This window comes from Mercenaria mercenaria, chromosome 3 (assembly GCF_021730395.1).
Source record: "Mercenaria mercenaria strain notata chromosome 3, MADL_Memer_1, whole genome shotgun sequence".
In the NCBI taxonomy this organism is placed as follows: domain Eukaryota; kingdom Metazoa; phylum Mollusca; class Bivalvia; order Venerida; family Veneridae; genus Mercenaria; species Mercenaria mercenaria.
The window spans coordinates 25,159,723-25,184,711 of record NC_069363.1 but is presented as its reverse complement, the minus strand read 5'-3'; the positions used below and the strand labels follow the sequence as shown (position 1 = coordinate 25,184,711).

At 34.8% G+C, this 24,989-nt stretch overlaps 1 protein-coding gene across 8 annotated transcripts in view; it reads left to right on the top strand.

The window, feature by feature from the left end:
- Positions 1–24,989, top strand: part of LOC123525237 (cAMP-dependent protein kinase catalytic subunit 1) — a 290,456-nt gene that overhangs the window by 227,916 nt on the left and 37,551 nt on the right. For 3 of the 8 annotated variants that reach the window (XM_045304109.2, XM_045304107.2, XM_045304112.2), the window contains one exon: positions 22,762–22,823. In XM_045304109.2, coding sequence (XP_045160044.1) covers positions 22,762–22,823 — 62 coding nt within the window. Of the gene's footprint in view, positions 1–283; positions 842–5,878; positions 6,192–12,947; positions 13,055–13,478; positions 13,744–22,761; positions 22,824–24,989 lie in introns of those variants that run through there. The other 5 variants (XM_045304113.2, XM_045304110.2, XM_045304111.2 and 2 more) reach the window with 5 other exon arrangements.

Below are 24,989 nucleotides of genomic sequence, written 5' to 3'. Positions count from 1 at the left end.
CCTTAGTGTGTGGCGTAATGTTTATGTCCAAATCAATTGACAGTGATTTATACCCGCAATTTCACTAGTTCCATTTTCATTTTATGTGTGGATTTGAGATTATGCTTATGTTTGTGTATTATTTGTTAATCTGGGATTAGACTGTATACAAAAGATTTGTGGATCAATATATGATACATGATAAACAATAGCCAAAAAGGTTTACATTGATTAATCTCTTAAGTCGATGTAAACGAGGTTTTAATTTGCGTGTATTATTCGAACAGGCGAATTTTGACATGGAATAAAACAAGATCAAGCGTGCTTGATTATTTTTATTTCTTTAAGATATGTTTGAATAAATTATTTTCGTCACTATGGATTATCTATAATGTAAATTACAGAAAAAATAATCAATTTACCTATTAAATTCTTCAAAAAAAAAGATAAAGCATTACTTCATTCGTGAAATGAAAAACTGTGAAAAACTTCACGGAGCTAGTGTATGACTTCTTTACGATTAGTCGTGGATTTCATTATTTCATTTTATTGTGATTAAATTTACAATACTATAGAACCTTGAACAGTGCACTTTTTTTCTATAGAATATAAGAAACCTAACAAAATACATTGACTGTTCAATGCATAAGATTCGTAATTTGTTTAGAAAGATATTGTGAATTAGTTGTCAATATTTGAAGATAAATTTTATATTGCCTTTCCGCTGTAATTTTGTTGAGTCACACAAAGATAGTGAAAAATAACGTATTAGAAAGATCGATGTGAATTTGGATATACACGTAGTTTTTTACCATGAGTACAAGTACGACTAAGAAGGAAAAGAAGAAAGAAAAATTTGACTGTAAGTTGTCGTTATTTTGTCTTTTTTTTTTTAAAAAAAAAAATCTGATTGCAAGTTATCGTTTGCTCGTTATGAAGAATTCGGTATATGATATTATTATTCTTATTTTGGAAATTCATGCTCGTTTAGGTTTATATGCTTTGTGTCGTTTTTAAGTAAGATTTTCAGATTATTATTTGAGCCGTGTCATGAGAAAACCAACATAGTGGGTTTGCGACCAGCAGGGATCCAGACCAGCCTGCGCATCCGCGCAGTCTGGACAGGCTCCATGCTGTTCGCTTTTAAAGCCTACTGGAATTGGAGAAACTGTTAGCGAACAGCATGGATCCTGACCAGACTGCGCGGATGCGCAGGCTGGTCTGGATCCTTGCTGGTCGCAAACCCACTATGTTGGTTTTCTCATGGCACGGCTCATTTACTGAATTTAACTGTGCATTATCAAAACATTGTTTACTATATACATGCACACATATCATTATGTAATTTCCTGACTTGCTGTGAAATGAAACGTAAGCTTATTAGTCCCCTACCGGTGGAAACGTCTGTCCGTCCGTCCGGCTGTCCGTCTATCCGTCCACAAATCTGGATCCTGGATAACTCAAAAGGTGTTCATACTAGGTTCATAAAACTTGGTATGTGTATAGAGGGCAGTATGTAGATTATGCACGTACATGATTTATGCTTGTAGACCAAAGGTCAAGGTCACTATTGAAGGTCAAGTAAAAATTGTTTCTGCTCCATAACTTTTATATGCATTGATGGATAATCTTTATGCTACACACAAACGTTCCCAATGATGAGACAATGTGTCAACACATGATCTATGCTTGTCGGTTAATTTTTATTATATATGAATATCAAGGTCACTGTTCAAGATCAAGTAAAAAATTGTTTCTGCTCCATTACTTTTAAAATTGCATTGAAGGATTTTTAGTACTACACAGAAGTGTTCCCCATGATTAAGACTATTTGTCGCGCACATGACCCATGATTGTTGATCAAAGGTCAATGTCACTATTGAAATTCAAGTAAAAAATTGTTTTTTCTCCATTACTTTTAATTACGAAGGTTTTTTTTTAGAACTACACAGAAATGTTCCCATTGATTAGACTATGTGTCGCACACATGACCCATGGTTGGCCATCGATTGTCAAGGTCACTGTTGAAAGTCAAGTAAAATGGTGTTGTTTTTTTTCACCGGTAGTGGACTTCTGTATTGCCACTGCAATACCCGGTCACTTGTTTACTTTGACAATAAAACGTGCATGCTTACAGGCAGAGACTGCTGATATAACTACATCGGATTAAGACATGAAACCTATCATGTACAGATAAAGTGTTATTTGGCAATATCATACACGCTTACCGATATTATTTTGTAATTGTTGTACCAGTGTCATGAAACCCCTACACCTCGTATTATTTGAAATAAAAGTGTATTACAGTATGCACGGATTCACATTTAATTAAATTCACATAAAAAGACGTCAAACTGTATGTATGTGGGCGTTTATATTTAAAGTACAAAATGTGTTCTCCCTGTTTTGTGAGCGTCTTTTTTTTTGCAAATCTCATTCGTTACTCTGTAAAAGATATTAAAGTATATTTATAGCACAAGTTAACATAAAGATGGGCATTTCTATGTATAAATGGGTCGTATCTCTTTTCCCGATCAAATTATGTTTTTACTTAGGCTTATACAAAGTTCGTGATTTTGCAGTAACTTGTCAAGACAACTACTATACAAAGGGACTAAAAATGGTTTCAGATTCGGAGAAATCCATGCTCATCGGCTCAGAAATTAACCCCAACCCTGCTATATTTCTACAATGAACTTGTCCATCTTCCAATTCGGACCGTATCATTAACTGTTAAAGGGGTGCTTACCAAAGATATACTGACTGAATGGCGAACAGTGCAGTTGGTCAGACTGCACGGATGTGCAGGCTGATCATGATCTACACTGGCCGCAAAGGCAGAATCAATAGTGTCCAGCATGATAACGGTTAACAGAAAAGAAAGGACGTCTGTTCAAATCCTAAAATATGCATTTGATTCGACTGAGCGTGCAGAGACCCGTACATCGCTTATTATTTAATAGCAACATGTAAATTTTGCGTGTTTTATCAACTAATCACGAATTTATGTCATGCAAAAATCATGTACTGATGTATTGTTTGATATAATAGAACACATACAATTGGAGGACGAGACTATAGTATCGTTCGCATGTTACATAACTGTGCTTAAACATTACATTGAGTGGCGGAAATCATGAAGTGACGATCTCAGGAAACAACAGTTGCTCTTATTGTAAATGCTAAAAATGGTATTTGAAAGATGTTTTTAAATTCATCATGTACTGTCTAAAATAAAATGAAACCTACACAGTCGGTTTGAATAGATAGGGTTTTTTTTCATTCTGAACAATCCAATATGATGCATTATATAAATATACCGAGTAACTGGGGTTTTTTTAATTGATACTTCATGGAAAACAATATTAATGAGATACATTGAATACAAACCGGACAGTAATCTTTAGCCTGCTAAATTTCTAAAATAGACTAGTCATCATTCAATATTGGCAGTACCACTTATTATTCAAATGGGTACTCACTGAAAATTTGAAGACTGAATGTCCATGCAGGTAGATATTGGTCTGCACTGGTCGCAAAGGCAGAATCTTTTGCCGCCAGCAGGCTAAATGTTAAACAACTTTTATCAACCAAGATGGTTATTAAAGCTACATATACTATATTCAGGTGCGATTTGTATGCCTTGTACATCTAGATAAGAAATCCTCAGGATTTGTTGTTATGTGGAATTATGTTACAGACATTCCGTTAAAAATGATCTTCAAGTCGATATATAATCAAATCGTGCCATCGCTATATATCACATTGTTGGCGGCGTGAATGGAAAGAACAAGCGGACAATGACTTTTGAAATGTTCCATATGTACAGCAACGATGACGGTATTGATTTAATGGTTCAGTCGGGGTTACTAATATTATGTTCACCAGTAAGGTAACACTATGCCAAATATGATATTTCATTAAAACTTTTTTAGTCACCTACTGATATCAAACGTACATGCCGTTATTTGAACATGTTAAGAATACATTAACCTTCTCAAGATACGCGAAATTTAAGCATTTCTCTCACAGATAGTATTCTTAGGACTGACTGATGTATTCTGTTGATTGGCTGTTGTGTTAGGCTGTATCTTCTTTGAAAATACGCTTAGGACAGGCTCCTTTGTTTTATATCTTCCCTGAGAATGTGCTTACGACTGCCTGCAGTATTCTGTAGCTTTCCTTAGAATATTCTTAGGACAGGCTGTTGTATTCTGTATCTTCCCAGAGAATATGCTTAGGACTGGCTGTTGTGTTAGGCTGTATCTTCTTGAAAATACGCTTAGGACAGGCTCCTTTGTTTTATATCTTCCCTGAGAATGTGCTTACGACTGCCTGCAGTATTCTGTAGCTTTCCTTAGAATATTCTTAGGACTGGCTCTTGTTTTCTGTATCTTCCCAGAGAATATGCTTAGGACTGGCTGTTGTGTAAGCCTGTATCTTCTTTGAAAATATTCTTCCCTGAGAATGTGCTTACGACTGCCCGCAGTATTCTGTAGCTTTCCCTAGAACATTCTTAGGACTGCATGCAGTATTCTGTAGCTTTCCTTAGAATATTCTTAGGACTGCATGCAGTATTCTGTAGCTTTCCTTAGAATATTCTTATGACTACCTGTTGTATTCTGTATCTTTCTTGAGAAAATGCTTAGTTCTGACTGCTGTATATATTTGCTGAATATTTGCTGAATATATACTAAGGACTGTCTGTTGCATAAGTTATATCTTTTCTGAGAATATGCTTAGTACTGACTGTTGTATTCTTTATCTTCCCTGGGAATATGCTTAAGACTCTGATGTGTTCTGACAACAGTATACCTTCTTTACGAGATAAGAGTAACCTGCATGCAGTTGTGAACTTTGGGTGGATTTTATGTTCCATATCATCAGATCATCTTCTCAAAGTGGATTGAAACAGAAAAATTTAAAATTCCAATTTTTATATTAGTATTTTGACGACGTGCTTGTTAAAGTAAACACATACATGTATAATTGAATGGTAGTCGCAGAATGTTGAGTTCAAAGTAATGTTACGCAAGAATGTATCACTGAAGTTATTAAAGTTAGGCAGTCATAACAAAACGAGCAAAAAGGTCATTAAGGTGATCGATTTTACTTTGTAGGTTTACCTTCTGGACCCTTGAGTGTATGTAATAAAATTATGAACAAAACCTATGCAGTGTAGTAAAAAATAAGTTTAAACATGGTAATAACAGCTCTTAATTAAAGCAGAACCACAAGATTTTATTGCATTAAGGTAAAAACATTTTTTCTCTTAAAAACGTTTATTGCATTCATGACAGAACGTGCGATATTATATAACATTTTAATAGCGTTTGTTCTACTGCATACATTTATCTCCATAATTATCAACATACTGGCTAGGAACCAGTAGACGGACAGGACCTGTTTCCGGACAAGAGTACAGTGACTATGCAGTCATTGGCTTAAAGCAATTTAACTTGATGTGCATGATACTTTAAAGGTCTTTAAAAGGTGAAAATGTTTGCTTCAATGTGAATTGGCATTGGATCAGTTCATTGCAGTTATTAGATCAGGTATCAGTATATTGAATCAAGCTAAAGAGAAACGGGATTACAAACAAAGATAATTATGGTCTGATTTGTAAGAAAAAAAATGGTTTAAGTTTTATAAGCGTCATCAACCTTTAAAAGAGCAATCATGTGTTGACTAGATCTAGATTTATATATTTGTTTTTTCCTTTTTTTATTTATCTATTTCCTACGCAGACACATCCTGTATAGCCAGTAACAACGAAGTTATGTTTTGCAAAAGTCGCACAATGTAATTGTTGACTTTTATATTAAGTTTCCTTAACTAGAGCTACCGGAAAGAAAATCTGACACCTGTTATCTAGGTGAAGTAGAATGCGGCAAATCTGAATATATTAAAATATAACCGACATTACGCTCATGTTGCAGTAAAGAATATGACTTATAAATGGTTTTGCGTCAAAGGCGTATATATGCGCCGATGCGAAAAATTAAAACACCCAATATCTCGCTAAAATAGAGTGGATATATTTAAACAGTTTGATGTTTAAATAACACTTGCATTAAATTTTACCTGAAAACAATCATTGGATTTAAAAATGGATTTTATTTTTGATATGTTGGAGTCGGATAAAAAGGATGGAAAGAAAGATGGAAAGAAAGTAAAAAACAAAGAAATCATAAAGCAGCGCGAGGCTATATGTAAGTGTCTTGTCTTGTTAATATAATATACAAATATTGATACTTTAAAAACATGCTGACGTAGAAAATGTATATTTTTTGTATTGAAGATAAAATATTTGAGAAAATCAATAAAGATATTTACGTCATAGACTTTATTTTTTTGCGAGACATATAATATAATATAATATAATTGTTAAAGGCATACCATTTTATCGTTCACTCACATACAATATTTGTTTGTCAACAATGATTTGACCAACCTTAAAGTTCAACTGTGATCTTATATTTTGATAAACCACGGGGATACAGTTGTTTATCCTACATTAGTCATACTCCCGGTACGCTATAATCATATACAAAGATAATAAACACGAGTCATTGTTCAAAATCTGCATGTTTAAAATGGATAACCTTTATATAATTTGTAAGACGATCCATTGGAAGTAAAGAACAAACAAAATAAAAGCAGTCATGCAGTTCAAAAGTGCAACACCCGTCACGCTCCCTAGTTTCCTAGCACCGGCAAGATGTCTGGCATTTGGAGGCAGCGGGGGTCACTTATATAGGAGATTTTCTTTGCCTTTAAGAGGAACCATATTTCTAGTAATGGAACAACATCGGGTCACCTGAAGACAAACTCTAACCATAATGATATTTATTATGTTGTTGTTTTTGTTTTTTTCTGCCGGAGGTGTTGGTGTTGCCTGTCATTTTTGTTCCTATGCAAATAGATGAGAGCTGTTGCCCTTGACTTACTGTGAAGTACAGTCTTTTATATTTTTAGCTCACCTGAGCCAAAGGCTCATGGTGAGCTTTTGTGACCGCTCAATGTCGTCAGTCGTGCGTCCGTCAACAATTTCTAAAAAAAATCTTCGTGAAAACCACTGGGCAGAATTACACCAAACTTCACAGGAATGTTCCTTGGATGGCCCCCTTCCAAAGTTGTTCAAAGAATTGAATTCCATGCAGAACTGTGGTTGCCATGGCAACCGAAAGGAAAAACTTTAAAAATCTTCTTGTCCAAAACCGCAAGGCATAGAGCCTTGATATTTGGCTTGTGACATCATCTAATGGTCCTCTAAGATTGTTCAAATTGTGCCTCTGGGGTGAAAAGAGGCCCCACCCTAGGGCTCACAAGTTTTACATAGACTTGTATAGGAAAAAACTTTAAAAATCTTCTTGTCTAAAACCACAAGACCTAGGCCTTTGATATTTGGTATGTAGCATTGCTTTGTGGTCTTTTACCAAAATTGTTAAAATTATAATCCTTGGGTGAAAAGAGGCCCTGCCCCGGGGGGTCTCAAGTTTTACATAGACTTATATAGGAAAAAACTTTAAAAATCTTCTTGCCTGAAACTGGAAGGCCTAGGCTTTTGATATTTGGTATATTGCATTGCCTTGTGGTCCTCTACCAAAATTGTTCAAATTATGCTCCCTGGGATGAATAGAGGCCCTGCCCTCGTGGTCCCAAATTTAACATAGAATTATATAGGGGGAAAATACAAATCTTCTTGTCTTTAAGTTCAAGGCCTAGACCTTTGGTATTTGGTATGTAGCATTGCCTAGTGGATCTCTAACAAGATTTTTCAAATTATGCCCCTAGGGTGGAAAGAGGTCCTGTCCCGGGGGTCACTTGTTATATGAGTTATATAGGAATATAAACTTCAAAAATTATCAGATCGTATTTCCTAGACTGTTTAATGATAATTACCTGATGCCCCCAATCAATTAGGGGGTCGCTTGACTGTGACCTTGACCTAATGACCTACTTTCTTGTTTTTTATGGTAAGCCTTGAAATTTGGATGACATGTTCAGTTTTGCACACCGATCTTAAAACTGACTTTCAGTGACCATGAAAGTGACCTACTGACCTACTTTCTAATATTTTAGCGTCAGTGTGCCATTTTAAACATGTGGCTCGTATTACTCAGGTGAGCGATTCAGGGTCATCATGACCCTATTGTTATCTTTATAAGTATAAGTGTTACTAATCCTGAAAAATATGTAAGACGTCGATATCTGCCCTTGACAAAAATGACACCGTGTCGAAATTAATCACATGAATTGTAAGTCAGATTATTATCAAAATTTTATTTCGGTATTGAATCTTTCCGGTAAATGCTGGTAGAAATGGAAAACGGTGTCTTTCTATGAACCGGACGTGTGAGTTCGAACCCCACACTCCTCCATATAAAAATTACTCACATATGTGCGGATGCTTAACACCTGGTACTCTAAAGAAACAGGTAAGCGTCTGAAATTGGAGCTCCCACTGTATCTTGCAACTAGAATTACTGTCTTCTGAGGGAGTGTCCGTAATAGATTTCCTTTGGCGACTATAAATAAGCTCACAAATAAAGAATAAAATTCATTTGATTGATGTGACACAATGTTTCGTTATGAAACTATAGCTGGTTATATTTGTGGTTTCTCTCGGGTGAATAAATTATTTAAAAGTACATTTTCGAGCTTCGTAGAAGGAAACTTTATTTACAGATTACGTTTTTGATAATCGAGTGCTATAAACGATAGTATATATATTTAAGTTGAACACCTAGAAACTGAGAAAAGGATAAGAAGTTTCAACCCATATTTATACAGGCAGTGCAGCCAGTGTCTCATGGCCGTACCATGCTACATAGCATATATGAGCTATCAAGGAGTCAGGACAAATATATGAGCTGCAGCGTTATTTCGGAACGAAGGCATAGGCTGAATATCTCGCATGTTGTCGTCTGACGGGCACTACAAGAGGAGTAGTTCTGTAGGAGATTGAGCTAAACATAATTTGTTTAAACACTGAATGATTTGCCTGGTCCTTGAAATCACTGAACCTACAAACAAAATCATTTGAATATCATTGATGAACGAATCAATAAATATCATTAAGGCGATGTAACCAGAGGAAAATTATATATACGGGATTCAATTGTTATAGGTTTCAACATCTTCACGGTTTAACAAAGGACATTAAACCTAATCTGTCAACTAGTCTAAGATATAGTTAACTTAGCATTTCATTGCTAAAGATATAAAAGGCACAGGCACATTCCTGGGTCCTGTAACCATATTTTAGCAACCTGTACATGTTGAATGCTTCTTAGAAATGCGCCACATCATATCAGACAAGTTACAGCAGTTAAGCACAAACAAGCAGAAACAAATTGCAGCAGTTAAGCACCTAATGTTAACCAAAACCGTTTAAATAATTGTATTGTTGTGAGCCGAAATGCTTTTGTAATACGAATCACCTTGAAAGAAAGTTTGTAAACTCAGCCGGATGTAACGTGACTTAAGGCTTATACAATCTAGATACAAGATACAAAATAAATACAAACAAAGTGTATAGCTGTTTTCCGACTTCAAATAACACTAGAATTCTTATTTTCATGTATAAGTAATGAGCATAGTTGAAACAAACCTAGCACACAACTAGACAATCTATTTTGAATTAGCATAAGCATTAGTATTTTAGAAACGGTAAAGGAGATTACAGTTAAAGACTAATTTGAATTACATCGACATATTAAAGATCATTTTCTAAGCTAATAAAGGCAGTAATACGAAATGACCATTCTTACAAAAGTTAAAATACTGCAGTTTTGACAATGCCCACTCCATTACACGTATAAATAATATTAATCTACCAGCTCATTAGTGGGTAGATATATTAAATATGAGAAAAAAAAACATAACAGACAACTCGTGCATTGTAATATTTACATTCGCCCTATTCTTTTCCATTGAAAATTATGACGTTTATTTCGTATGAACAGCAAACGGAAAGGCGCGAAATTTACGTCATCGCTGCTTGGTGATAACCAACCGCTGTTTTGACGACGTCCACGTATAGTCAGGGAGAACGTTCCTTAGATGACGTAGCAGTTGTTCCGTGTGGTGAACAGAATGGCCGGGAAGCTGATTTTAATGTTAAATGCCACAAAATATGTCAATTTGTAATATTATCTTGTTTATAAATGGAAAGGAAATATGATGTAAATATAAGAAATGAAACTATTTTTTTCGGTGTTCATGCGAAATGCACGACGGATGGGATCGGCAAATTGCCGATCCTATTATGTTGTTCATTTCGCATGAACACCCAAAAAGAATCATTTCATTTCTTAAATATTTACATTCGCCCTATACTTTTCCATTGAAAATTATGACGTTCATTTCATATGAACAGCAAAGGGAAAAGCGCGAAATTAACGTTATCGCTGCTAAGTGATAACAGGCCGCTGTTTTGACGACGTGCGCGTATAGTCAGGGAGAACGTTCCTTAGATGACGTCGCAGTTGTTTCGTCTGGTGAACAGAATGGCCGGGAAGCTGATTTTAATGTTAAATGCAACAAAATACGTGCAATTTATAATATTATCTTGTTTACAAATGGAAAGGAAATATAATGTAAATATAAGAAATGAAACTATTTTTTTCGGTGTTCATGCGAAATGAACGACAGAATAGGATCGGATAGGATTTCGCATGAACACCGCGATTCATTGATTTACCGATCCTATTCTGTCGTTCATTTTGCATGAACACCGAAAAAAAATCATTTCATTTCTTAAATGTATTCGGAAAACGTTAAAATAATTGCGAAATATAATGTCGTGGTGTTTCCCCCCCCCCCCCCCCCCCCCTTCTATTCAGAGCATTTTCATTTGAACAAAAATGCTAGAAAATATCTTTTTATAGCCTAAATCGTGCATATTTTTCTTTTAACATAACCATGGAAATAAATAATAGTTTCGTGCAACGGTGTTAAATGGATGGAGATGAGGTACGTTTGATAACTGGTATTAATCATGATAATTCATATAATATAGTCGGAGATAAATTGCCTCTTTAAAGCTAACATATTACATTGTTTGGAGAAGTAGCAGTGACATATGTCACAAGAGCTATTGCTATGTTACCTGTGTGTGTGTAGTTAGGTTTATATTCGCCGTCGGGAGTCCCATATGGGCGAGAATCGTCGCCGATCCTAGAGCCGCAACGGGCGTCTTGTCATGCCGCTGTCGTAGTCCATGTGGAGTAGCATATTCGTCGTTCGATGAAAATGACAATAACGTTGCTGGGGAGGTACCGCCCTTCTTACGGCCACAGCTCCCGCCCTTGGTTGAGACTCCACCAGCTGTCCTCAATATAGTTATGATGACTTCCGGTGGAGCCGCATGCCTTCTCCGCGACGTGCACGCGGCGAGAGCTCAGGAGAAGAAGCTATGTCGTCGGCGTCGGCGTTGTATATATAAACCTTGTTAACGATTCTCGGAAAGCACATACTTCACATGCCTTCACCATGATTAAATCAACTAAATGACATAAGTTCCGCAACTATTGCTTTCATTTTGATGAAATCATGTCCTTTTTATAGGCCTACCTAGACATTTTTTTCGCGATTGTGACCGAGTAAGTAGATCTATCTCACAACTAAATGAAACTTAACACACTAATATGCCATAGTAATATCAACTTAGTGACATAGGTTACATAACTCTATCATTTTGCTCAAATTATGCCCCTTTTTGTACTTAGCCACTTTTTCTACAAATGTTCAACAAAATTCTGTTTGCGAGTCCTAGTATTTGATTTCAGATTCAGATAATATAGTTTCATACTTGACAGAGACGAAAATTCTGGCAAAGTTTTATGATGATTATGTAAAAGATGTTGTCCGTAGAGTGTAAACAATGCTTTTATTATGTCTCCCACATGTAGTTGGGGACATATTTCATAGGCGTAGGAGCAGGGGGGGGAGGGGCAGCGGGGGCCAGCCCCCCCCCCCCCCCCCCAAGCTAGGGGAGGGGGGACCCAACTATAGTTTGCCCCCCCCCCCCCCCCCCCCAATATTTTGGAAAAGAGATATAACTTGCGGTCTAATATAACATTTACTTACTTAGTTAGCATCATATTATTCTTTTCTACCTGATTTCTGATTTGCATTTGGCCTTCCCTTGTATTCTAACTTGTCTCTTTCCGTAGTGTCAGTACTGAAATCTGTACGCGCCATGCCAAGGATTGTTTGATTACATTTTATAAAATATTATATCATTCAGCGCAATCACTACAGTTCCGGTTTGGGTGTCTGCAAAATCTATGTAGGCCTAACTATTAAGCCTGTTTACGCATGTAAACGTTATGTATTTTTTGTTTTTCATTTTCAATTCTAGGGAAATGATATTTCCACAACTTTATATCACAATTAGACAAATGCAGCGCTAATTGATTGTATGTCCAGGGCTTCAACAGAAGAATGTAAAAAAATAGCACACTTAATTAGAACAATACATAATATGACTGATTAAGACAGTTCAGTGCCTAGCCGTATGTGTATCATCAGAATAACTCAATGATTGCTAAAACACAGAGGCTTGAGGGGGCCTATGGCCCATTTGGCCCCTGTACAAGGCTTTGTCATGAATTATGCACCGGGGATACCTTGCCTCCCCCCCCTCGCTGCCGGTCGAAAAGGTTTGCCCCCCCCCCCCCCCCCCCCCCCCCCCCAAAGTTAAACTCGCTCCTACGCCCATGTATTTAGATATTGCTGTCCGTCTGTCTGTCCGTCCATCATTGTGTCATTATGTCACGAAGTTTTGATAGCCTATTACGAAGTAAGTATTGATGTGTTGACCCAGTGATTCGTACATGCGATAAAAATTGTTTTAGACGGAGAAAATAATCGAAAAGTACGAAATTCAAAAGGACGGGAGAGTATACGTAAGCTCTCGGTCATTACAAAAACCTAAAGTTATCTCCCTTAGAAGAGTATACTCTTGGAAAAAGCGATTCGTCTGCACAAATCCAATGCTTTTTATTTGCAATGGGGAAGAAAGATAAAGAAGAAAGCGAATATGAAAAGAATTTAGATCCTTTCTGTAAGGACTGAAACAAGGGATTCATTTCTTTGTTTGCAAAATATACCTTATTTGAAAGACAGAAAAATATCTTGTTTCCTATTGAGAATTGCACAGTAATAATTCGTATCGTTACAATTCGTAGCACACACTGATATTATTGAAATGAAGTTGTTCTAGTTATCATTTGTCTTTACTATGAATGTTTTGTCTATAAACACATTTGATGCATATTTTGCTGTTCGTCGGTCTCGGAAATTGCACATTAAATCTATTTATAGCAACACGCCTGTCAATAAAATCACCTTTACAACTACACATATTCCCGATCATCCGCAGAGAAAGTAGTCCGCAAGTAAAAACATAATTTCGCATAACATTTTGCTCGATCAGATAATGTGCTATATTTTGTTGTGGTATTTTGTTAAAATAAAACACCAGAATATGGCCAGTGTGATTTAAATGTTAAAATATATGCAAGAAGATTGTACATAAATTATTACATTGCATGAATACACAATCTTGTCAACCTGTAGTTTGCATAGATTAGTGGTTCAATGGATAACACTCAGAGTTAGACTTAGAAAAGGGATATTTGGAGAATTTTATTTATTGATATTGTTCATACAAGTAACAAAAGTTTGGAATTACAAATAGTTTTATAATGGGTAATTCTGCCACAGCCAAAAAGGGTGACCCAGCTGAAAATGGTATGCTTTTGTTGTGTGAAAATTATGTTGCCTTGGTTTTTGTGTATATCTAATAACTTAACCAGTTATTTTGGTTTGTTTCATACATTCTTTTAAATCTTCGATATTTGCATCAGTTCTAGTTGTGCTTAAAATTGCCAGAGAAGTTGATATATGGCAGATTGTTAACAAACTTAAGTAAAAAGAAAATACATGAATTCAAATTAATTGATTGCAGTATCACTAAACAGTAAACTGTAGCACCAGATATTTCTACTGTTATGTAGATTCTGTTGTTATTAAAAAAAACTGCTGCCTTTTAAATACAGGCTACGTAATGTATTTTTCTTAAATGATGCACCAGCCAGAAGGGAAGGAGTGGAGAAACATAACAGTAGTACACATTTCATTTGTCACTGGTCTGTGTGATATTTTACAGAGATTTTAAGTCAGAGGGGAGAGGTAGAAATTTGGATTTATGTAACTGAATAAATTTCCTACAAAAACTTCTTTGCCATGGTTATGCTGCTCATTTAGTATACTCCACGATTGTTTAAATTACATAAGGCCACACCAAATTGATAAGTTGTTCATCGGATTTTTTTCTGAAAAAATTGAGGCGGCGAGCGAAAAAATAATTTAAATATTTTTTTAGGTTTTTGAGAAAATCAGGAGCGAGCGAAGAGCGAAGAAATATATTTGTCTTCATTTGGCTCTCGACTGACTAATAAAAACCTTAAAATAGAATGTATAGCCCTTTTAGATTAAAAAGTAAGTCCCCAGGGATTTAGTAAATCTGACCTGCAGACGCACAACAAAGCGAACTCGTGAAAAAAACGTAATAACATTGTCATACAGTACACTGTAATCAAATAATGCATGTTTTGAAAATGCTGTTAGAAAATGTGTAATAAACAACAATGCATAACCTTACACCATACTTATCACATACATATGTGATTTGAATATTTACTGCTATGAAAATGTAGCATTCTTAGCTGACTTTACAAAGTTTTTGATACATCAAATATCTATGTGAGTGTTACTAGATCTATTAAAGCTTCTGATTTGAAACTTAGAACAGTTATTTACTGTCAAAGTCTACACCTGGAGAAACACTCTTAAGTCTTAATCTAGACAGAGTTATGTCCCTTTTTAACATAGAATATCTTTAATTAAGTTTTATATTATGACCAATAGCTCTGTACTTTCAAAGCTTCAGACTATTATGCCCCTTTTACTGGCAAAGCTCTGATTTAGAAAAGTCGAGCATGATGTCTTATGTACAGCTCTTTTTCTAACTTTAAACTTTCATAACATATTACATTTGTTGAAACAAAGTCTCAATTAAAGTCTGAAATGGATTAACATTAGTCTACTAAATGACTGGAAAATTTGAAAATCGAAACTGTTCTGAAAACAACTCATAATGTAAATTCCTTACCCCACCAACTTTCGTATGCAAATGCTGATCATTTGGACAGGAAAAACAGAAAACAGATAAGTGACATGCACCAATAAGTATTTACCCTTACCAAAATAATGTAGATTGATGTTATCAAATAAATTAGTATGTTTTTCTTCATCCAGTTTTCAATGAAATAAATCGATTTTTTGTAGCATGTAATTTGGTAAACATTTGAAGAAAATGGCGTAACTGCATAAAGGGGAAACAACTTTAATGCAACTAAATATAAGTGTTATGATTTATTATAGACGATGTGTGCGTAGTATGTATTTATTTTGATTAAAATCCATTTGAGAACAATCTAGGACTGGAGTTATAAGCATTTATACACTTTTACGTCCGTAAAAAGTAGCGCACCAAAAAATTTTGGACTGATTTTTTTCAATGGGGCGAGCGCAAGACAAAAACAAAACAAAAATATTTTTTTTGTGTTTCTGAAAATATACGAGCGGCAAATCCGATGAACAACTTTTTAATTTGGTGAGGCCTAATATATTTTTTGGATTCATTGAATGATTGACACAATTTGGTGGAGAAGTTGGCATTTATTTGTGGAGAACAGGTTAAAACTGAATAACTGGTTGGGCTAATTCACCAATGTATATAACCTAACTAGCGTTGAAAAATAAATGAATGTTCAATCCAAACAACAGGGTTTGAAGTTACATTAGAGAGGCTTTATAAGTTTGTATGTATACACATAAATTACATTGATTTGAATAGAAAATCAAGTTTGAAGTGTTAGAGGTCTGATCACACATGTCAGATGAAATTGATCAGCTCTTTTCACTGTATAGTAGTGTTATTTCTAGAGCGACGCAGCGGGGCGCCCTGCCCTGCCCTTTTTAATTGCCGCCACGCTGCCCTTATAATGTGCCCTCCTGCCTTTGATCTTCTGCTAAATCCCGCCCTTTATCCTGTAGACATGCCTCGCTGATTTTTTGATCAGCAAATTACGTCACGGCAAGTGCACACAGGTAACGAGAATCAGTGAGGTGTTATGATTAATTGATAAAGTATTGATTATGTGTACTGTCAAAAAAGCGCCAATTAATAAATTATCCGTAAGCGGCCAGCTGATTACTGAGCACGTGAAAAGCGCCCTGAATAATTTCATCATGCAAGCTGTAAATTAAACCATTGTTTAGTATAATAAGAATATATCTTTGCAGTCTAATCCTACCTTCATTTTTACTAGAAAATCCACAAATTTTAATGAATTTTGAAAGCAAAAATAAGTTAAAGATATCCGTTCACGATTCTAATTACACCCGATGTCGTATGCAAACAACAACAACATGCAACAGTAACGGTACACTGGATACCTGGCCACAAAGGTCTGAAAGGCAATGAACTTGCAGATCAACAAGCAAAGTTAGCAGCAAAAAGCATGATTGACAGTACAGATGAAGGGACAGGAATGTTAGACTCAAGGGATGCAGTTAGAATTATGAAAGAAAAGGTTAAGCAAAAATGGAACAACAAGTATATACACTCCGATAAAGTTGACAAAACACAGGAAATATACACATCTGTAGGAACCAGGGATTTATTTGGGGAATTCAGTCGCAACACATTCAGTATATTCAACCAAATGATCAGTGGAGACTGTAGATTAAACCATCATATGGCCAAGATTAATGTGGAACAGGTTCCGGAGTGTGATCACTGCGGGGTTGCAGAGACAGTGGAACACTTTATATTTGATTGTGAAAGATACAACAGTATGAGGATTGAAATGGTGGAAACTGTGGAGGATTTGCTCCACAGAAATTATATTAAGTGTGGGCCAGTTACTCTAAAAGTATTAGCTGGAGAGATTGAAGAGGCTCCTGTGTCAGTTAGAGAGGGTATAGCCGCTGCCTTTCAAAATTTCTTAGTGAAAACGAAGAGATTTTAAAACTAAAAACAACGTCCCTCAAGCTATGTAAATTAAGTAACATGAGTAAAAGTACCTGGAGAATACAGTACCGAGAAGACGACAACAGCACATGTGTTCATTGGCGTCAGTCATCGCCATGACCTTCCGGTCAAAAACAGATCAACAACAACAACAACATGCAAATTTTCAATTATTCCTTCAAAGAAGCTAAATATCACTGTTACTTTTTATGATAAGTATCATCATAATTTGAGGAATTATCTCTGGTTTACCTTAGTGAGTCAAGTAAACTGAACAAAAACCACATTCACATGTCATTCCAAAAGTGTACCAGTATCCGGATAGTACATTTTGGATACATTTTTTACAAACTTTTATAGCACTTTTCTGTTGATGAAATATTGATGAAAGACCGAATTAATATGACATAAATTTTGATACATTTTAGTTTTTATTATGTTGTAACATGATCTTGGCTTCAAGCTTATTAGACACATATAACATATAAAAATCCTCCGCTATATATCATAATTATCCATATGAATAAGTTGACATCCTTGGTAATATTTTTTGAGAAAAAAGCTTCAATGAATGGTTTGACAAAAAAAAGTAATGTTAACTTTTGTAAACTCTGTTGCTCTACCATTATTTGGTAAAATATGTCATAAATCTGTTATTAAATGATAACCTTTAAAATATGTGCACAAAAATCATAAGTGTATAAAGCATAACTATAACCTCTAGAAATGAACTACTGCTGCGTAACTTTCCAGTTTAAAACGGCACTATGCCCCTTTTTGGCAGCACCCTGCCCCTTTTAGACAGCACCCTGCCCTTTTTGAGCTCTAGAAATAACACTAGTATAGTGAAGCAGGTTAGTGTAGTCATAAGCATTTAGTTTATACTAACTTGTTTCAGCTTGGTTATGATGAAAGCTTCAAGCTTATTTGAATCTCTCTTGAGTCTTCTTCCAGAAAAAACTGACCTCAGTGGGGCTCGAACCCACAACGTGAGGGTTGAGGGGCCTACACCTTAATTACTAGACCTTTGTATTTATGTGCAAGTACATGTACACTTGAAACAATCCATTTCAATTTTTTTCTGTCTTGTGATTTTTTTTCAATTTTATGCTTCCCTAGACTGGTCACTAGACTGATATTGAATAAAGAATTTGTCACAAAATTTCAACTTTTGTAATTTTTCTCTTATTTTATGTGATAGTGACAAATGCAAACTTGTCTATTTTAGAGATTTTCGCAGAGAACTGGTTGTATTATTATGATATTGGGACATAGGATATATAGACTGGCTACATTCACAATTTTAAAAATAAAAATTAAAAAAAATATATATATCATAGTCTAGGAGATAGTCTAGTGCTTCCCGAAAGTGGAAGCATGTAAGTCCCCATCAGTCTGTCTTTCTGGACTCCCAGAATTTTTGTCTGGAGTATTACTTAGATAACTACTTGCTGGAAGTGAGTGAAACTTCATAATCATATGAAGCTTCACTTCCAAGTGGAGATGTGCATGATGTTTTCATTTCCCGGTCAGATGTTATTGCCCTTTGATTATTCAACATTAGTATACTATTTAGCACCATTTCTTCTCCCATGGCTTTTTTAGCCAAAATTGTGAAGGGGCCTGGGCCTGGTCAGTTTGTGAAAAATAGCGCGGCATTTGGGAAAAAATTATTGGCAATTCTACAAATTTGTGAATAGAAATAGGAAACATATAAAAAGGTCTTAATCAGTAATTCATGAACATAAATTTCATTTTCAGCAAGGAAAAAATGCAAATACTGAAACACATTGAATTCATTATCAGGAATATACGGTTATACCCTGGATTACATTCATGTTTTTACGATTTTAGCCACTGATATTTTTGGAGAATGTTAGTGTGTCTTAATTTCTACTTATTTTTTCTAATACCAATATGAAATAAATGTAACTGTTGCTTTTAAGCTGTGGAAAGCCTTGTGTGAAGTATTTTCTGTTCTCAATATTTTGAAACAGGAAACACAACCACTAGCGCGCTTGTTTATCATTACTCCCTGTATAAATTTGAATTTTCGTTTCACTTTGGTACTATACTGGACACACCACTGATAAATCACTTTAAATAATATTTGATTAAAATAGTCACAAATTTGATATTGTTCAACATCAAGTTTACTGGAACATAAACAACAAAATTTAAAAGCCCCAATAATTGGTGGAATCTGCACAAAATCATGACTTTTTTCTGCTGCTTTGTGAAAAAAAAGTGCAATTTTGGATTTTGCAGGGGCCGATGTTCGGCCCCTTTTAAAGAAGGGAAAAAAAGCCCCGTTTCCAGAGTATTCCTCAGCAACCACTCGCTAGAATTCAGTGAAACTTTATAGGAAACTTCACTCCCAAGATGGGAGTCGCTCATATGGGACTCCCGGCAGCGAGTATAAATAAAACTACAAGCAACAACAGAGGAGGTGCACATTATTGTCTTTATGTTCCAGTTTGGAGATTTTTCACAGAGGTATTGCCCTTTGATTACTCATCATCAGTAAATTCTAATGTTATCCTTTTCTGGAGTACAGGTATTCCTCAGCAACCGCTAGCGAAACTTCATAGTAAGCCTTTTCCCAAGAGGAGATGCACATATTTGGTCAGAGGATTTTTTACATAGTAATTTCCCTTTGATTATTCAACATTAGTCTACTATATAGCACAATTTCTTGTCCAGAATATTGCTTAGCAACAGCATGCAGGAATTCAGCAAAACTTATTAGGAAGCTTCAGTGCCATGAGGAGGTGTACATTGTGTCTTTGTGTTCAAGTCTGAAGATTTTTCACTGAGTTATTGCTCGTTGATTATTTAATTTTGTTTAACTTTAGCGTCATCCTTTTCCATCGTATTTCTCAGCAACCTTGGGCTGGAATTCAACCAAAAATTTATAGGAAGCTTCACTCTCAAGAGATGCACATATGCTGATTTTTCAGTGAGTTATTGCTCTTTGATTATTCAGCATTATAATTATTGCACAATATTATCATCCTTGTCCATAGTGTTCTGCAGCTGCCCCGATATTCAGGAAAACTTAATAGGAAGCCTCCCATCCCTCCCAAGAGGAGATGAGAAAAATTATCTTGTGCATGCCTTTTGTCAACAGCTACTTGCCAGTGATTTAAGAAAAGTCTTAGGAATGTTCACTACTAAGATGAGGTATGTGCCAAGTCAATGAATTCCACTTTTGTGTTTTTAAATGCTATATCGTACTACCAGAAGCATCCCTCTATTTTACCAATATTTTCTCAGTCTTTGTTTTGTTGCCTGTCAACATTGCAAAAATATACACTACCAATTACTCTTAAAGGAGAAACCAGAGTGTGCCAGTATGATAATGAAAACTGTTTTTACCAGTCAGGCTGTGTGAAGTGTTATGTAATTTCTTTAATCAGCTCATGAAATTCAAGATTCACAAAAGTTAATAGAACTATTTTTAGCTCACCATGAGCACAATTCTTGAAAAATTCAGAAGCTTGATATTGAAATAATTCCTTACAGGTTATAATGCAGTAATGTAACCGGGGTCCATTTTTCTTGGGGAAATTAGCTATTATTAAACAAGTGGTAGAGTTCTAATATTCTTTTATTCCATTCTAAATAATAATATTATATCACTTAAAATTCAATAATTCCAATTTATCAATTCATAGTACATAATAATTTATTATTCTCGAAGTTTCCAAAGTATTTCTTGCCTAAAATATTCAAATATCAATTTTGACTAATTTTGACTGTGGTGCCTAAAACAAAAACCTAAATCTAACTCAAACTCCAAACTGACTTCTTTCAACTTTCCCTCCAAACTCTGCAACCTATCATTCACACCCACTTCATACTTCAACCAATAACACCACACATACCTCTTACTTCAACCAATCATATCACACATGCATAGATTAAAACCTGACCAGTACTTGTCTACTCCAGTGGCTTATTACTTTCTGATACTAATTAACACTTACTAATTAAATTATTACCATATCAAATTCTGTCTGGAATATCTTTTGAAGTAGCAGACCAAATCAAATGCACATATGTTTAGCTATAATTATTTCTAGATAAGTAATAAACTGTAGAAAGGTAAGGGCACTCTGATAAAATAATGACTTAATGTTATTTTATTGATTTTCATAATAAAAATATACCGTATCTAAAATACAGAACTGGTCACAGTAATTCGGTCAAAAATGTGCTTCCGTGGTGTAGTCGAAAGAAGTCCCTAATAAATAGATCCTAATTTTTCCATTTTTCGAGCATCTGCGAGTAAATCGGGGGCCAAATAGGCATTATTTCACTCATGGAATGAATTTTACATAAAAAAGGACACTTTTCTTGCTAATATTCGCATGTTTTTGAGTTGTTTACTTGAAAACGAAAGTAGGGTGTTTATTCTGCAGACTGCTTTCTGAAATGCGGCAGTACGAGGGTACCTGACTTCAGTTGACTTGCATTTCACTGCATACTATTCAACACCCCTTTTTCTTTTCGTTTTCTTGAAGCAAATGTATGGAATATCTTGTGGAAAAAAGGTCTATGACGGAGTGAAAATCTAGAAACTGTAACAAAATTGTTCTGAAGTAGCTGAATTTTATATGAAACAAAGAACAATTTCTTTTATTGGTATATAGCCTACAAATGTTCCTTGGGTGACTGTCTACCATGATGCATATTGTTTGATTGCTTAATTGTTTAATTAACATGACTGGTAGGTTTGAAAATAAAAAAGTAAAAATCTTAAAAAAAAACAAAACATCTCCTTTAAGCTCTGGCCCAATTTTGAAATATATATATATATATAAAAAAATTATGTTTTCAGAAGATGTTTTGAATTGTGGTTTCATTTTTGAAACATTTTCTTAGAAATGTTTCTTCCTCCCGTATTGTTCAATTAAATTCTTTTGTTTCCTCAAAAAAAAAAAAAAATGGCTGCAAAAAAATAAAACAGAAAAGTCTAAATTTGAAACTATTTCACAGAAATGTTTCTTGGGTGATCCTGTATTTTTTTTTTTTTTTTTTCAAATTATTCTGGTTTGTCAAAAAACATGGCCACCAGAGGAAGTAGTCACTTTTTCCTACATACTGTGTATTGTTCATGTATAGTGGTTTCTGTATGTATAGGGACTTATGTGGCTGAGTGGTTAAGCTTGCTGACTTTGAATCACTTGCCTAGATCGCCAATATAAGTTTGAAATGTTGTTTTGGGATACGAATTTTGTCATGTGAGGAAACCATCCAGCTGGCTTATGGAAGGTTGGTAGTTCTACCAAGGTGCCTTACTTTGATGAAATAACGAGTAAACAGGGGCTCCTTGGGTCTTCCTATACCATCAAAAGCTGCCATATGAGATACGATGTTATAAATGCAGAAAAAATGCAAATACATGTGTTCATACTGGAAAAGATCTCCCTGTCAACCACTGGCTCAATTATAAGATAATTTTACAGATATTTTCCTTTGGCGACCATTTACCACACTTCTTCAAATCAGCTGTGAAACTCCTGTTTGTGACCTAGTGCCATCATGCCCCTTTTGGTTAGCACAAGACTTTAGTGTCCTTAGTTTGATCGTTTTATTCTGCATTTTTGCATTAGGTAAGATAATATGAAAATGGTTAATATAACAATTTATTTCTGTATTTTCAGTCAAAGAGTTTCTTGCCAAGGCAAAAGAAGAGTTCACACAGAAATGGGATCATCCTGGACAGGTATACATCATTTTCGTTTTATCTTCCAAGTTTAAACAAAGGAGACAAGGTGCCTCTTTTATATACAGTTTTTATGTACATTCAAGAATTACTTTCAAGAAGCTATTTGGGTTAGCTAGATCATAAGTAAAATGTATATATTGTTTCAAACATGTCAGGTCTCATTGAAGTAATCAAGAAAATCAGATTTTACAAAATAAATGGTTCTGACAACAGCCAGAATATAATGAGATCTACTAGTGCTACATGTATATGTGTAAGTCAATATTGATTGAGAGAAATACAAAGTTGAGCTTTTTTTCAGTTTTACATGGGGATTATATGTACTCACATCTGAAGTATTATGATGGATATGATTATAGACAAGTTTATATATATAAACTTCTTAAACCCTTCCTGATAAAGCAAAGATAATAACAGAGAGCCAATAGTTGGTAGTACTTAATAAATGTTATAAAAATAAGTAGATCAAGAAATAGTTGATAAAATACTTCATAATATACTCTTGTCAAGCTTTACATTGGATTGATTGAACTTCTTGTGCGAAAACTCTTTGTCTTAATTACAGTGGAACGAAAGTTTCTGTTTTCCCCCTTTTTAACATACCTTCATAATGTAATGTAGCCCCTCCCACAGAAAATTTTAGTATATAAGACAAAATATAAATATTTTGTTAAGGCCATAATAAATTAATTCCTAGATTATCATCTAAATTTTGTTTAAAAAGAAGGGGGGGGGGAATTTATTTTTTATTTTTAAAACAACTGTACGAAGGGATTCCATTTGACTCGGAAGTAAGGATTTTGACTCCTGAAATTAGCAAAAGTGTACATACAGACTCCTATGATTTTAGCTGAAGGGTTCTTTTTATCAACATGAGATACATTTCAGATTAAACTCACAAAATCAAGCCTTTAATATTCAAAATGACAGCTATTTACATATAAATCGACCCCGAGCACAAGTCAAGGCAAATGGCAAACACAGAATAAAGACTTTCTTTTTTACTCTCCTATTGGATGTTATCAGTGTTTCAACATTTTATTTAGTAGCTGGATTGACATGCGTTTGTGATGAACCAACTTTAGATCATCAACGATCAACGAAGCATGTATACAGCTGGTTTCGTCACAATCATTTGGCACTTTATGATCTAGACTGCCCAAAATAAAGTCATTGTATAGATCCAGTAATGAATTAGCATCAGAATAATTGCACCCAAACCAGTCTTTGAGAGTCTTTCGCATTGAAAAACCACTACGATTATGAAAACCATAGTGAAAGTTGTTAATTTACAACAGTGCTCTTCAATTGGAGGAGCGTGAGTTTAATTTGCGACACACTTTATCATGTTTATTTTGCGGCAGCATTAAAACAAATATACAGGACCATTTTTGGTTGTTTTTTTTTGAGAGAGAGAAATAAAAAAGGTTGGGGCGGCATGAAAAAGAGGGGGCGGGTGGGGATGATAATCTAGGAATTAATTTATTATGACCTAAAGTAAATTTGTGTCTGAATAGTTGTTTGACATGTATGTTTCAATTGATACTAAGCAGTTGTTTGTATAGAGAACTTGTTTTCCTCCATAAACTAGGACACTAAGAATAATGAACTTGATCAGCTGATCAATATCAATTACAAGTCATGTTTAGTCTTCGTGTACTGAAGGTCAGTTGATAGAATGGATCTTTTATAGTATTAACAAAATGCGATAACTGTGGCCTTTATTTACTAATACCGGATTAGCCCATAACAATGAAATAGGGAATCAGGTGGACACATTATATGACAAATATCTTGTATCGCAAAACCAATGCAAGTTGCAGCGTGGTCTAGTGGTTAACACGTATGATTTGTAAGCTTACGGTGCTGGTTCAAATACAGGACGAGCTGCTTTTTTTATTTTTCCAGCATGTTTTTACCTGGAGAAGGAATTCATGTGAAACTATTTATATCATGATTTTTCTCGTGCACTTATACTGAGTACTTATTGACATTTTTCAGAGGATCACTTATTAGAATAGATATTGAATCTATATACATTGCAATAATAATTAAACAAATACATAAATAAAAAGAATGAAAGAAAAAATACAAAAGATGATATAAACAAAAACCTGCAAAATAGAGTAAGTAAAAATCATAAATTTCTAAAAAAGAAGGGCT